The sequence below is a fragment of the Balaenoptera ricei genome, chromosome 13 (assembly GCF_028023285.1).
Source record: "Balaenoptera ricei isolate mBalRic1 chromosome 13, mBalRic1.hap2, whole genome shotgun sequence".
Taxonomy (NCBI): Eukaryota; Metazoa; Chordata; class Mammalia; order Artiodactyla; family Balaenopteridae; genus Balaenoptera; species Balaenoptera ricei.
This window is the reverse complement of record NC_082651.1, coordinates 83,506,060-83,522,625: the sequence shown is the minus strand read 5'-3', so window position 1 is coordinate 83,522,625 and position 16,566 is coordinate 83,506,060. Positions and strand designations below refer to the sequence as shown.

At 37.8% G+C, this 16,566-nt stretch overlaps 1 protein-coding gene across 5 annotated transcripts in view; it reads right to left on the bottom strand.

Moving 5' to 3' along the window:
- The window catches only part of DNAJC27 (DnaJ heat shock protein family (Hsp40) member C27), a 48,680-nt gene extending 32,729 nt beyond the window's left edge, over positions 1–15,951 (bottom strand). For all 5 annotated transcript variants that reach the window (XR_009497085.1, XR_009497084.1, XM_059893486.1 and 2 more), the window contains exons 1-3: positions 15,682–15,951; positions 5,936–6,018; positions 766–835 (exon numbers count right to left, since the gene is read on the bottom strand). Coding sequence is in view for 3 of the 5 variants with exons in the window: in XM_059893486.1 (XP_059749469.1) it covers positions 766–835; positions 5,936–6,018; positions 15,682–15,768 (240 nt within the window). In the remaining 2 variants the exon portion in view is untranslated. The remainder of the gene's footprint in view (positions 1–765; positions 836–5,935; positions 6,019–15,681) is intronic.
- Between the last annotated feature and the right edge of the window lie 615 nt (positions 15,952–16,566).

The following is a 16,566-nucleotide window of genomic DNA, read 5'->3' as shown; positions in this document are numbered from 1 at the left end:
AATCCACAGGTCAAACAGAAAATCTCAAGGGAAATTTAAAAAAAAGGCTGAATGAATGAGATGAAAATGAAAATACAACATATCAAAATTTGTGGGATACAGCTACGCAGTACTGAGAGGGGAATTTATAATACTAAATGCATACATTAGAAAAGAAAGTCTCAAATCAATAATCTAAGCTCCCACCTCAAGAACCTAGAACAAGAAGAGTAGAATAAACCCAAAGCAAGCAGAAGGGAGGAAATAAATGAAAAACCCAAGGAAGGAAAAACAAAAGATAAAGGCCATGAGATTGATTTTGAGACTACTTAGGACTGATAAGCAGATGAAAGTAAACCAAGTGAGGCTGCTTTAGCTTCTTCTGGGGAGAGAGCACACATGACTGAGGCGTGCACTGGAAAATCACTCTAGAACACTGCTACAAAGGGTTCATTTCTGAATTCCTAAGTCCCTGTATGTATGTAATTATCTTTTGACATTCTGGGCTAAGGCACAAAGTAAAAAGCAACAGTCCTTTGAAGGTTAAAATGTCTTATCTAAGTGTTTGAAACATTAGCAATAAAATTTCCTACCACTATTTAAGGGGATAGCACAAAAGACCAACAGATATCCATTAAGTTAAAGCTCTGAAGGGAAGCCACAAACACCAGCTAAATTTACCTATTTTTACACATGACTTGAATATTGGTTGTTCAGTAATTCGGGATCTTTCCTTCAACCCACTGACAATACTGGATATAGGTTTTCTCAAAAAGTCTTTCTTACCTCGTAGAAGAAGGGATGTCCAGCCATATCGAAGATGTTAACTTTGATTTCTCTGTCTCTGACTTGTACCCTGAAATGTTCAAATGCAAACAATCCCAAAGAAGGTCATGGCTTCTGTATTCATATTAGTATCATTTATGTCACTTATGAATTTCAAAAGGTTATGTGTATGAAATTTAAAAGAGGTACTTTCTTAGTGCCTCTTCTTGATTCCAGATAATCTTTACAACAGGAGCCAGCAACCTGGCAGGTGGCTCCTGTTTTAAGAACCCTGAACTCATTTAGCCTCACCTTACCTCGACACTTCAGTCCACACCCCGTAACAAACAAATAGTAGCTATTACTGTGGTGCTAAAAAAAAAAAGGGATTTGGGACAGTAGGAGCAAGATGAAGGAAAACAAAATGTTTTACTTCACTTAGTAAGACACTGTAATTACTATTGGTTATGCTTGGTTACCATGCGGTACAATAAATAGTACAAAATAAATAGTATAAAGATGTATATTATTAATGTCGATTGTTTAATTTTCCTATGCCCTTCATTTGAGCAAGAACAATAGTCAATTTGTTTTCAGAAATTTGGAAATACAGAAGAGAACAAAAAGGGAAATGTTAAAGGGAAAAACCATTCATGTTAGAATTAACTACTGTTAACATCACAGTATACTTGCTTCCAGTCCGTTTATTTTTTTAAAGAAAAATCACTATTACTGTTTCTATAGCAAAGGCGGCGGGCTGGGGACGGCTGACGGAGTAATGCGGCAGGCCGCGGGACCCTTGAAGGACTGTGCGTGACTGCAGGCAGCCTCCTTTGGGAGGCTGTTTCCATTCTTTTTTCACCTCGGTCCCCAGCCCGGGACTCTGGGCCTCTGTTTTCTTATCTGGAAAGAAGGGTGTGGAGTCGTCTCCCCACCCACACTCAGTGGTGTTAGGGCAAACCGAGGGCAAGGTGTCCGGCAAAGGTGTTGACCTGGCATGCGGTCCCTGTGGCTCCTGTGTGGTCCCATTTCTGCCCTCTGAAGCAGCAGGGCCCACGCACCAGATGTTACAGAACCTCCCTATCTTGGCTGCCCATCTCTGCAAATATGTGACCAGACTAGAACGGTCAACCCCAGGAGAGGCTGGACAGAGAAGGCACTGCCCTGCCTTTGAAAAACCTGGAACAACTGGGGGAGATGCAGCTGTGTAGGTAAAGAATACCTGGATGGCAGAGGAGACATGGTTCTGTAGATAAACCCCACACTCACATCTGCATCCAACCAGGAGAGCAGAGGAGAGACTGGTCTCCACCGTGGGGCCAAGGGCTGCCACATTCCCTCCTCCTTCTTTTGAACAGCTTTACTGAAGTATAATTGATGTACAGTAAGCTGCACATGTTTAAAGTATACAATTTGATGAGTTTGACATATGTCTACGCCTGTGAAGCCATCACCACAGTCAAGACAATGAACATATTCATCACTCATTTCCTTGGGTCCCTTTGAAACTCCTCCTTCCTGCCCTTCCTGCCCTACTTAGCCAACCACTGATCTGCTATCAGTCACTATTAGATCACTTTACTTTTTCTAGAATTGGATATATGTGGAATCATGCCATGTGTTCACTTTTTTGTCTACCTTCTTTTACTCAACATTATTATTTTAGGGTTTATCTATGTTGTTGCATATATGAATAGTTTGTTCCTTTTTGTTGCTGAGTAGTATTCCATCATATGAATATGCCACAGTTTGTTTATGTTAATCTGTTGATGGACATTTGAGTTGTTTCTAATTTGGCGCTACTAGAAATATAGCTTCTATGAATGTTCACATACAAAAAAAAAAAAAAAGAAAAATCACTATTGGAAAATGAATGAATGAAACATCATAAATAATTCAAACACTAAAGAAAAGTAGAAAGATGAAAGTTTAAAAGTTATCCCAAATCCTACCACCCAGAAGAAAAACCTTCACTAATACAGATGAACATTACTGTAGACTTCTTTCTGTACATAGATAAGACTGATAGACATAAATATTTTTATAAAACTGGGATTATATTAATTTAAAAGCATAAAATTTACATTTCACTGAATTTATTAACAAAAGAAAAAAAAAGAAACTGATGTAAACTGGGAGGAATTATTGAGCTTTAAATATAAATGCTCTTTACCACAGAAACAGTATTTCCTAAAAAAGATTCCTGTAAGGTTAAAAATGGAGATTATTAGCAATAAATTAACAGATTCAAGTTATGTTTTTTTAAGTAACATGTTTCAGCTTAGACAACATTGATAAGAGTCCCTCCCATGGACCACAAGGACAGCAGCACCTGCTCCCATTGTTTCTATACTACCTCCTGGTTTATTTATGATTATTGTTCCCTGTCCAAGTTTATAACATCCACTCTCTATTACCTTTTTTTCACTTTTTTTCCACTTTCTTTTCTGAGTCCATAATTCCTACAGTTGTTTTATATTACTTGTATATTTCAATCAAACTAACCACTAATCATCTTATCATGATTTCTTCATTCCTGAATTCTCTGCCATATTTCATCAATTCTAAGATGCACATTTGTTTTCATTTTAACATCTGTGAAATCAGGATCCATCTTACAAAAGAGAGTGTGAGAACAGCAAAACAAAACAAAATAATAACAGAGTTTGAGAGCATCTGCATTAGATCTCGTGTAACAATTTATATTAGAAAGTTTTGCCAGATAGTAGCTGAGAAGGGATGGAACTGAAGTTTATAAAATCAGGAAGTAACACAAATGTGTTCACAAATTGAAACTCAAAAGAGGTCAATTTAATTCAGAAGTCTGACAGAGGAAATTACCTTAAGAAAAATGGTAATTCATTACCTCAAGCCAGTGCTATCCTAAATTGTGGCCTGAAGACCACCTGCATCATTATATGGAAAGATGGGGAGGGTGTTTAAAATGTAGTCCTGTGCCCCACCTCAGATCCAGTGAATCCGAATCTTAGTGGGTGGGTCTTAGGAATATTCATTTTCACAAACTCTACAACTAATTCTTAAGCATACTGAAATCTGAAGGATGGAGTGGGAATCTATTTTTGTTTTGTTTTGTTTTTTAACATCTTTATTGGAGTATAATTGCTTTACAATGGTGTGTTAGTTTCTGCTTTATAACAAAGTGAATCAGCTATACATATACAAATCTATTGTTTTGACTGCCCAAAAGAGTACCCTCCTTCTCCCAACTGTGATTTAAATGGGTTCTTCCATCTTCTTTTTTGATGCCACTCTGCTGGCCACAGCTAACTGAGCTGGGGAAAGGCACCTATCTCCACCTGGACAATCAAAACCTTCCCTGGTATTTTTTAAATTTGTGATTAGTTTTGGTAAACTTGAGAGCTACCAGCAGCTGTGGAGAAGGAGCCAAAAGGTAAGAGAGAGACACGTCATGAAAGGACCAGGTTATATTCTCTCCCTGGTTCCAGCGATCTCTGAGGCCCAGCTACATCATTATAATTGGATTATGTGAATTGATTTTTTTTGGCTTGAGTTGGGTTTCTGTCAATCATATCCTCCTCCTCACCATAAGACAAAAAAAAAAAAAAATCAACCAGAAACAATACAGTCAGCCTTACGGAAGGCTCTGTATCCATGGATTCAACTAAACTTGGATCAAAAATATTCAGAAAAAAAATTCCAGAAAGTTCTAAAAAGCAAAACTTGAAATTGCCGTAAGGTGGCAACTATATATTTACATAGCATTAACATTGTATTTAAAACTATTTATTGATATATTGTATTAGGTATTATGGAGATGATTTAAAGTATTGAGAGGATATGCACAGGTTACATGCAAATACTACACTATTTTATATAAGGGACTTGAACATCTGCAGATTTTGGTATCCACAGGGGATCCTGGAACCAACATCCCTTGGATATTGAGAGATGACTGTAGTCTGTTGAATAAACCACAGTTCTAGGGCATAACATGGTAACTCTTATTTCTTAAATGAATAAATTAGCTACTTAACATGGATTCAAAACAAAACTGCCTTGAATAGGATATCCTACCATATAACTGATGAAATCCTGTGCCCTGAAGTATAGATACACCCTACCACTTTAGTCTACCTTCTTGAATGTTGCCTTCATATTCTAATGTTGCAAACTTCCTCTTCAGATGTATCTATCTTACCTAACAATAATTATTTATTGAGTATTGACTATGTATAAGCACTGTACCAGGCACCTGGAGATAATTTATACTGATAGCCCCTGCTTAATGGAGCTTTAAATCTAGCAGGAGACATTAAACATATACAAATGATAACACAAGACAATTTATGCTGAGACCCATGAATAGCAGAGAATTTTAATATTTCTGTCATTTTCAACTAAAATGAGTCCTGACTGATAAAGGAGCTGTTCAGAAGGCCATATGGGAACAGTTACACTTTATACCTTGAGGAGATTGACAGGTGGAGAGATGAGGGGAAAGGACATTTCAGGTGGACAGAATGAATGATGGCACTGAGATAGGAAAGTATGATGGCACAAATTCAGCATGGATGGAGAGTAAAGTGTGTAAAAGAATGAGATAACAGAGAAGGGAAGGGGCAGGTTGAGGTCAGAATAGTGAGCACCTGAAATTCCACCTTTGGGGATGTGCTGTCTACCCCAATTCTACTTTCCCCCAGTGTAATTTCCTGTTAATGTGACCCTATCTCCCCAAGCTCAACCCACCCTTGATTCATCTCCAAATAAATCCCCATTTATACCTAATTTTACTCTTCCCAGATCATTTTTGCTGGATTCTAATAGGATGTAAAGATCATAAAAGGAAGTTCTCTGATAGAAAATTTTCCACATAATATTTAGGCTTTTGGGAGAGAATATTTCAAAATTCTCTAAAAACATAACTGCTAATGAGACCTGCTTATATAGAAACATGCTCCCTGAAAAGCTACATCTGCCAGGCAGGCTTTGTGCTGACTTGCTCATCACCAGACCCTACACCCCACACAAAGCCTGGCAAACAGAAGGTACTCCATGATGAACAAATGATGTGATTACTACTATCTGTAAAGGTCTCATTCCTATGTGTCCCAGTTTATCTTCAGACTCTCCATTTCAAGACAGATCAGTTTAGAAGGGTTCTGAATTTCTATGTAATTTGCAAGCCCAAGGAAAGAATATATGTACTCACTTTGTGACTCCATAGTCAATTCCAATTGTTGCAAGGTATTTAGACACAAATCTTTTCTCACAGTATCGCTTTATAATACAGCTCTAAAAAGGTAAAAATACATGCTTTTAGTAAAGACACTCTGGGAATGTATACAAAATAAGTACATTTCTTCATTATGGTTTCTTCATTCACCATGAGACACAAAGCTTTTTCAAAAGCCAAAACTATAAAATAACTGAAACAAATACTAAAGGTGAAGATTTTAAAGAAAAATTATTTTAAAATTCTTCCCTTAATACCAAATATGGGGGGCTTCCCTGGTGGCGCAGTGGTTGAGAATCTGCCTGCCAATGCAGGGGACACGGGTTCGGGCCCTGGTCCGGGAAGATCCCACATGCCGCAGAGCAACTAAGCCCGTGCGCCACAATTACTGAGCCTGCGCATCTGGAGCCTGTGCTCCACAACAAGAGAGGCCGCGACAGTGAGAGGCCCGCGCACCGCGATGAAGAGTGACCCCTGCTTGCTGCAACTAGAGAAAGCCCTCGCACAGAAACGAAGACCCAACACAGCCAAACATAAATAAATAAATAAATAATTTAAAAAAAAAAAAAAATACTGGGCAGGACCACTGACCCTCCAGCTGGGACCTTTAAAAAAAAAAAAAAAAAGAAACCAAATATGGGTATGTTTTCAGTTTAGCGTTCAATCCTTGTTCTCTTTTCTTTTCTTTTTTTTTAATAAATTATTATTATTTATTTATTTACTTATTTTTGGCTGCGTTGGGTCTTTGTTGCTGTGCGTGGGCTTTCTCTAGTTGCAGCGAGTGGGGGCTACTCTTCGTTGCGGTGCGCGGGCTTCTCCTTGCGGTGGTTTCTCTTGTTGTGGAGCACGGGCTCTAGGCACGTGGGCTTCAGTAGTTGTGGCACATGGGCTCAGTAGTTGTGGCTCCCCGGCTCTAGAGCGCAGGCTCAGCAGTTGTGGCGCACGGGCTTAGTTGCTCCACGGCATGTGGGATCTTCCCGGACCAGGGATAGAATCCGTGTCCACTGCATTGGCAGGCGGATTCTTAATCACTGAGCCACCAGGGAAGTCCTTCTCTTTTCTTTTGAAGACCTCTTCTACTCTTATATTTTTAATAATAACACCAAAATATCTGTCTACCTTGACCTCCCTCCCCAGACCAGATCCACATTTCCAAATATCTACTAGACTAATTTCTACTTAGATGTCCCACTGTTCCACAAACTCAAAATGCCCAAAAATGAACTAATCTTATACATAAAAACAGCGAATCCTGCTCACATCCTAGTTCTGTTAATAATGCCACCATTTTCCCAATTACAGGGTATTATATTACTAAAGTCATGTTTGATTCTGAGTCTAAATCTTCTTTTGAATGTTTCTTCCATCTTTCTCCTCACTCCAATTCCCATTGATACCATTTTGGTTTAAGTCTTCATCATCTACTTCTGTACAACTACAACTACAGGAAATTCTTTATTGGTCTTTATGTCCCCTTTCCCTCTCCCAACTTCAATCAACACTGCATACCACTAACGTTATTTCACTTCCCTAACTCAAAAATTTTCAGTGGCTTCTCACTGCCAAGAGTTCAGCATCCAAATTCCTTTGTCCGTTATTCAAGATCCTCCATAATCTGGCCCTAATCTGTCTTTTCTGTCTAAACCCTTCTAATATAAACCCTCCATTTCTGCAAAACTCCCAGGCCTGACTTTTGTCATTACTTTTCTCTCTACTTGGAAAGAGCTTTCTCCCTTCTTTCCAAATCTTACTTATCCTTTAAGGTCCAGTGCAAACTCTGAGCTTCCAGGTTATAAGAGATCTTGCCTACATCTGAACTTCTCTAACACTTTTTATATACTATATGTGTATACAGTACATATACTATATATGTATATAAATGTATATATACATATATATTTGTTATCAGTTATTCACTGCCTTGTTATCTTTTCACATGTGCATATTTATCTTACTTCTTCAGCTAGACAGTAAACTACTTGAGGGCAAGCACCGGTATTTTACTTCTTTATATCTTATAACTTTATATCTGAGCAATTAGCTCAGTGCCAATGAAAAACTGAATTAAAATGACTTGTACATTAATAGCAATCCTTAGCACTCATGAAACATAATTTACTTGAAGTGCTGGTCATGAAGCTTATTCTGCTCAAACACTTTCCTGATGAACCTCAATCTATATTAAATAGGACAGTTGCTTTAGAAAGTACTTAATAAGCTCATTGTGAACTGAAGGAAAAACTTCTTTGGAGTGAGTACTGCTAAGAGGCTATACTTTTAAAAAACACTTTACAGGTTGAAAGCACTTCTCAAATGTTTTCTCTCACAATATCCTAGAAAAATAAATATAGCCTTTTTCTAAATTATTCATGAGATTAAGGGACCAGGAAGTCCTTTAACTCCAGTACACTATTTAAACACTAGCCCTAAGTATTTAAAGAGATACACATTTAATTAATGGTGTGAATAACCACTCCCTATAACCAAAGAGACAGGGTTCCTGGGCCTTAGGATCCTATAAACTAAGTTAAATAACATAAATATAGAGAGACTTTTGCTTTCTCTATTTTTCTTAAATAGATTTTTTTAGGCACTTTTTAAATGCAGTTCCAATTAAAATCATAAGGTTTGAAAAAAAAATTCTTAAGGTTTGAATCTTTTTTTTCCTAATAGAATTACCCTAAAATTCATATGAAAGAACAGTTATCTGAGAAGAACTAATTCAAGTATGAAAAACAGGAAAGGGGCAGGGCAGTAGAAAGAGGTGGGAATTTGTATTGACAGATACTAAAATATAGTCTGAAACTGAGATAGTATTATACTGGCATAAGAAAAGACAAGTAGGTCAGTAGAACAGAACAGAGAGCTCCGAAATAGATCCCATTATATATAAAAATTTAAAAAGTGACAAAGGTGATATTTAAAGTCAATGGGAAAAAATTAATTTATTTAGTAAAATATTACTGGCACAATTGCATATCCATCAGGAAAAAAATTAAGTTGGGCCCTGAACTTCCCTATATACAAAAATAAATTACAGATAAATTTATGATTTAAGTATTTAAAAATAAAACAATAAAAATTTCAGAAGAAAATGTGCAACATATGTACAACCTTAGGGAAACCTTTTCAACCAAGAAAGAAAACCCAGAAACCACAAAAGACAGGCATAATCTGTATGTGTATGGCTGATTCATTTTGTTGTGCAGTGGAGGCTAACACAACATTGTAAAGCAACCATACTCCAATAAAGAAAAAAAAAAAAAAAAAGACAGGCATAGCCAAAGCAATCTTGAAAAAAGAACAAAGCTGGAGGTATCATACCCCCTGATTTCAAACTATACTACAAAATGACAGTAATCAAAACAGTAGGATATTGACACAAAAACAGACACATAGATCAATGGAACAGAATAGAGAGCCCAGAAACAAACCCACACTTATATGGTCAATTAATCAATGACAAAGAGGGAAGAATATATAATGGTAAAAGACACCCCCTTCAATAAATGGTGTTGGGAAAACTGGACAGCTATATGTAAAAGAATCAACTGGACTACTTTCTCACACCATATACAAAAATAAAGTCAAAATGGAATAAAGACTTAAATCTAAGTCCTGAAACCATAAAACTCCTAGAAGAAAACATAGGCAGTACACTCTTTGACATCAGTCTTAGCAAAATTTTTTTGGATCTGTCTCCTCAGGCAAGAGAGACAAAAGTAAAAATAAACAAATGGGACTACATCAAACTAAAAAGCTTTTGCACAGCAAAGGAAACTATCAACAAAATGAAAAGGTAGCCTACTGACTGAGAGAATATACTTGCAAACGATATATCTGATAAGGGGTTAATATTCAAAATAGAGAAAGAACTCAGACAACTCAACATCAAAAAACACAAATAGCCCAATTAAAAAATGGGCAGAGGATCTGAATAGACATTTTTCCAAAGAAGACATACAGATGGTCAACAGGCACGTGAAAAAGATGCTCAACACCACTAATCATTAGGGAAATGCAAATCAAAACCACAATGAGATATCACCTTTTACACCTGTCAGAATGTCTATCATCAAAAAGACAATAAATAACAAGTGTTAGAAAGGATGTGAAAAAAAAGGAACCCTCGTGCAATGTTGGTGGGATTGTAAATTGGTGCAGCCACATGGAAAACAGTATGGTGGTTCCTAAAAAAAATAAAATAGAACTACCATATGATCCAGCAATTTCACTTGTGGGTATATACCTGAAGAAAACAAAAACACCAATTTGAAAAAATGTATGTACCCCAATGTTCACTGCAGCATTATTTACAATAGCCAAGATATGGAAGCAACCTAAGTGTCCATCTGTAGATGAATGGATAAAGAAGATGTGACATATAAAAATGGAATATTACTCAGCTATTTTAAAAAAATGAAATCTTACCATTTGTGAAAACATGAATGATTTCTAGAGGGAATTATGCTAAGTGAAATAAGTCAAAGAAAGACAACTAGCATATGATCTCACTTATTTGTAGAATCTAAAAAACAAAGCAAACAAACAAAACAGACTCATAGATACAGAGAACAAATGGGTGGTTGCCAGAGGGTATGGGGGATGGGGAAGTGAAATAGATGAATGGGATTAAGAGGTACAAACCTCCACTTACAAAACGTAAGCTACTAGGATGTGTTATACAGCGTAAGGAATATAGTCAATAATATTGTAAGAACTTTGTATGGGGACAGCTGGTTACTAGACTTGTGGTGATCATTTCATAACGTATGCAAATGTCAAATCACTATGTAGTACACCTGGAGCTAACATAATATTATACGTCAACTATATTTCAATTTTAAAAAGATAGGCATAATTGAGTATATACAAATAATAATAAAAGCAATTGTACGGTAAAATATAAAAGTATTAAAAGACAACATACTGGGGCAAATATTTGTAACTTATATGACTGGCAAAAAGTTAATAACTTTAACGTCCCCCAACCAGAAAAACTGGTAAGAAAGACACATTATCCAAGAGAAAAATAGGCAGGGACTATAAATTGAGCAATCCACAGAAAAGCAAATCCAAATGTTCAATAAGCATTTGAAAAGATGTTCAGCTTCATCTGTGGTCAGTGAAATGCAAATTAAAGTAACAATGAAATTACTTCTCACTAACCAGATTAGTAGCAATCAAAAGAATGACAATACTGTGTTGGCAGGGAGTTAGGGGGAAACGTACCAGCATATTACTGGAACACACCTTTTTGAAGAGCAATTGGCAATTGCTACTAAAATTTTAAAATGTGCTATTCAACCCAGCAGTTCTACCCCTGGGAATCTAGTCCAGGTATTTAAGGATATATATACCTATAGAAATGTATTATAGCAAGATTGTTTGTAGTAGGGAAAAAGGGAAACAAGTGAATTCTCATCAATAGAGGAGATACTCGCATGTCATGGACATGCAACCATGAAAAAGAGTGATGCAACCATGAAACCATGAAAAAGAGTGATGGGAGCTATGTCAGATAATTGGAGGAATCACCACAATCTACTGTTAAGAGAGAAAAAGCAGGGCTTCCTTGGTGGTGCAGTGGTTGAGAATCCCCCTGCCAATGCAGGGGACACAGGTTCGATCCCTGGTCCGGGAAGATCCCACATGCTGCGGAGCAACTAAGACTGTGCACCACAACTACTGAGCCTGTGCTCTAGAGCCCGTGAGCCACAACTACTGAGCCCACGTGCCGCAACTACTGAAGCCCGCGTGCCTAGAGCCCGCGCTCCACAACAAGAGAAGCCACTGCAATGAGAAACCCGTGCACTGCAACGAAGTGCAGTGCGAGCCCCGCTCGCCGCAACTAGAGAAAGCCTGTGTGCAGCAATGAAGACCCAACACAGCCAAAAATAAATAAATAAAATAAATAAATAAATCCTGGATGTCATTAAAAAAAAAAAAAAGAGAGAGAGAGAAAAAGCAAACTCCAGAGAAGTATATACAATACTGTACGATGTGGGTACTTTTGACTGCAAGTAAGGGAAACCAATTCAACTGACTTAACAGGAAAATATTTATTATAACTGGAAATCTAGAATTAGGGCAGTCTTCAGAGTTGGTTGATATGAAGAGTCAATGGTAAGAACATCAGGATCAGATCCTAGAGGACACTGAGAACTGGGCTGGGATTCTGGGGTAAATTGATGCCAATGCAGAAAGCTGAATTGGATATAAACAAAGACCACAGAGAAATTCCCCCATAGAGGGAGTTAAGCCCTTGGGAATCTCCTTTTTCTTACTGCATCTCCAGAACCTCTAAAACAATGCTGAATAATAAAAGAAAATAGTATGTATCCTTTTCTGCATCTAATTTTAAAGGAAATGGCCTTAGCATTTTACCATTTGGTATGTTTGCTGTTGGTTAATAATAACTATTGTTTTCAAAATAATAATAAAAAATATTGGTTTTCATATTTAAGTAGTTTCATTTTATTCTGATTTTGCTTAAAGTGTTTATTAGGTTGATTATATCTTTTTTTTTTTACAGTACAGAAAATATTTTCTCTAGTAATCAGTTCATGTAACAAATTATGTTGATTAACTTCTTGATGTTGAACCAAGTTTGCACTCCGTGGGATAAACCCTACTTGCTAATAGTGAAATTGTTTTGATATGTTGTTGAATTCTATTTGTGGATATTTAGGAATTATGCATCTGTATGTATATGTGAAAACGGTATACACTTTTCTTTTTTGATACTATATCAAGTTTTGCTATTTAAGTTATCATGACTTTACATAAATAAATTGGAGTGCTGTTCATCTTTTTCTGCCTTGGAATAACTTAACTGAAATTATGTGTTATTTAAAGCTTAAATAAAGCTTGTTCATGAAGCCATCTGATCCTGATACCTTTTTGGATAGTAAGTCTTTTAATTGCTTTTCCAACTTCTCCTTAAGTGACTGGTCATTTGGGTTTTCTACTTTTTAAGTCAATTTTGGTAATTTATATTTAGCTAAGAAATCCTCCATTTCCTCTACGTTGTGAAATGTGTTCCCACAGAACTGAATGTAGTAGTCTCTACTCTTTCTTTCAATTTCTTCCAGTATGTGATTATGTCTCCTTTTCAGTATTAATCTTGTAATTTTTTGCTTTCTCTATTTTTCTTAAATAAAATTTTAGGCATTTTTCTTTTTCATTAATCTTTCCAGGGAGTTCTCTCTTTCTCTTGGTGAATTTTGTGTCATTTATCTTCTGTCTTAAGTATTAAGTTCCTTTACTTTTTAAAATTCCATACCATAATATACCATAATATTCATACTTTTAAGGCGTACAATTCGGCTGTTCTAGGCATATTCACAAAGTTGTACAACTATTATGTTCCTTTAGTTTTTAATCTCTCTTTTTAAGAAATGAGTAAGATAATGCATTTTCCTTTCACTACAGCTTTAAATTTGCCCTGAAGATTTTGGCATGCATTCTCTCCTTTCATGGCTTTCTAGTTATTCTGTCATTTGCTTTGCTTTGCCCTTTGATGCAAGGATTATTTACTAGGGCATGCCTTAATTTTTAACTTGAAATTATTTATCTGTATATCTTCCTATATTTTCCAAATTCTTTAAAATGAGTATGTATTACTTTTATAACTAAGGCAAAATTTTTAAATTACATTTAAATCTTTTATCTGTGAAAAATTTATCTTTGAGAAAGGCATTCAATAGAAATCCACTCCACCCCCAAATAGTAGAAAGTTGTTGTAAAAGTGCTTATTAAATGGTCCCTACTTTCCCAGTTTAACTATATTTGTTGCAAACTGAATTTCCTTATATGTTTGGGTTAATTTCTGGACTCCATTCTGTTCCACTGATGTCCCTATATTTCCTCTCCAGTATCAATAGGAAAAGATTGTAACTTTAAAATATGTTTTAATATCTGGTAGCGTTAGTCTCCTCTCATTTCTTTTCCATAATTTTCTTGCTGATTCTCACATTTAATTTTTCATAAGGACTTTAGTACCTTTTACTATGTTCTGAAGAAAAAAAAGGTATTGCTGTTTTAACTGGAACTGAATCACATTTGTAGATTATTTTAAAGAACTGACATCTCTAAAATATTGAGTGATTCTAATTAAGAAGAAAGTATATCTTTCCATCTGTCTAAGTAATTTTGTGTCCCTTTGTAGAAATGTTTTTCATATAGGTCCTAGGTGCTACCTATTTCTTCATAAGTTTTAACCTAGGCCCTTTATTTTGGTTGTTATTATAAATTAAAATAGTTTTTCAATTATATAGTCCAAACAATTATAATTTGATATAGTAAAGCGATAAAGTTTTGTATATTAATTTTGTCTTTTCTAATAGCATTTCAGTTAATTCTCTTTGGGTTTCCAGATAAACAATCATATCATTAACAAATAATGATAATTTTGCTTTCTCCTTTCCAGCATTTTGTATGTTATTTCTTTCCCTTGTCTAATTGCATGGGCTAATAAATCTAGAACCATATTACATAAATGTGGTGACACACTGGGCATTTTAAGCTATTTCTAACATTGCACCATTAAGCATAGTAAAATGTTTAAAGTGAGCATGCTCACTTAGCCAGTTTAGTACATAACCTTCTAGAGGTTTTATTCTTTTCTTTTCAATGCCTGGCACATAACTGACATTCAATAATTGTAGACTTTCAGCTATGTTAATACCCACATACACATAGATACATAAACAGTACAAGATAATACTAAATGGAAAGAAAAGACACTAATAAACATTTACTGAGCATCAACTATGTGCAGGACACTGGCATAAACACTCCCATTAACAGCTTTTTTGGCATGTAGATCCTACTGGGAGTTGATTTTGACAGCAAATAATGATGGAAAGAGAGCACTGCAATGAATGTGAACACCCAGGTTCTAATCCTGTCTCAGTCACTTATTTGATGACCTTGGAAGGTTCTTAACCAACAGCTTCCACTTACCCTGAAGGAGAGACAATTTGGGTGAAGAAGAGGCAGTCTTAGAATTCATGTGGGGAAAGAACTCCATTCACCTCTCGCCCTCCCTCCCCCCATACTATGGGAGAGCTTAGAGCTGACAGCCAGTAGAAGCAGCACAGAAAAAGGCAGTGGAACTAAGACTTCTTTGAGATAATGGATGTGGTGACACTACCAGAAGTAAAAACAAAACAAACGAACAAAACAAAATAATGCAGGTTCCTTGACATCCATTGCACGTACCCTGTGAAACACCTTCAGCATCAGTTATGCTCTCTTACAAATGAAATGTAGATTCTGGTCTCCGCGTCTGCGGAGTAAATTTTACAAATCCCCATCCTCACACATGGCCCAGTAAGTTCCCTTCGGCTCCCCAGCTCTGCTGGGGGTAACTAAACTTTTTTTCTCCACCTCTGAGTCCTGGACGGGTCACCTACAACGCAAGTATGGTATCCAGGCAAACGATCTGACATAAGGACCCAGGCCTCCTTACTCTCTTTGGGATACATTCAAGGGTTAGAGGCCAGTCGAGACACCTTCTTAGGTGTCGGAAGGGGGCAACCCAAATGTCAAAAAGGTCAGGAGAGTTTTCCCCGCGGAGCCGCATCCCCCAGGAGACCCAGGCCCGCTCAGGGGCGGGGAGGAGGCTGGGTCCCAAGCTGTTGAGTGGCCGCCTTCCCAGCCAATCGCCACGTCGCTCCGCCGCGCTGTGGTCCCGCCCCTCCCAGCGCGGCACTCACTTTTCCCACTTCGGCGTTGCCCATGGAGATGACTTTGATACGCAGGGACTTGCCAGGCTCCTTCCGCTTCGGTATGTTGGCCTCCATTGCTCTGGCTCTCTCGGGGCCACCCGCTTTGGTCTCTCCTTGTTCACCACGCTGGCCCGTCCCTCAGGCTTCCTCGTCCAATGGCGGAACTGCTGCTCTCGTCACCACCCCGGCTCCGCGGCTCGCCATCCCTGCCTCTGTCTGGCAGCGGGCGCGGGCGACTGGGAGCGTAGGGAACAGGGTGAGGGAGGAGAGAGTCTCGCGATGCTAGAAAGGGGCAGCGTGACGTCATCGCCGGGCTCCGGAGACTAGGCTGTTCCCTGGGGTCGCGGGATTTAGTCCGGGCTGCGTCCCTTGGCAGGAGGGTGGCGTCGGCAGGTTGCTGAGTTTACTCTGCCGGGAGGGCACTACCCTGTGTTCAGGGGGCGACAGGACATAGACATTTGTTAGGTTCGCGGCCGAGTGGTAGAAATTTATTGGCTATTCAGGGCAGATCCTCGGACTGGAAGTAGCTGGAATTATGGGTTACTTCAAGGGCCAGTGGCGCTAAATATTCGAAGTAGACCACGGTCCGTTTTGGGGTACTTTTTGTGTATGCTTCAGTACCCATGGGCCCATCCACTGACCCCTCTTCCAATATTATGTTTCCCTTCGGGCTTCCTGAGACGACTTTCTCCTGAGATCTGGAACCAGGGAAGTGGGGAAGTCGGGCTTTGGTTCTGGAAGAGGGCCATTAGGCAAGATCTGAATCTTGTACCTATCATTTAAAAAAAAAGGTTGTCCACTCCCATTTACCATTGCAACAAAAAGAATAAAATACCTAGGAATAAACCTACCTAGGGAGACAAAAGACCTGTA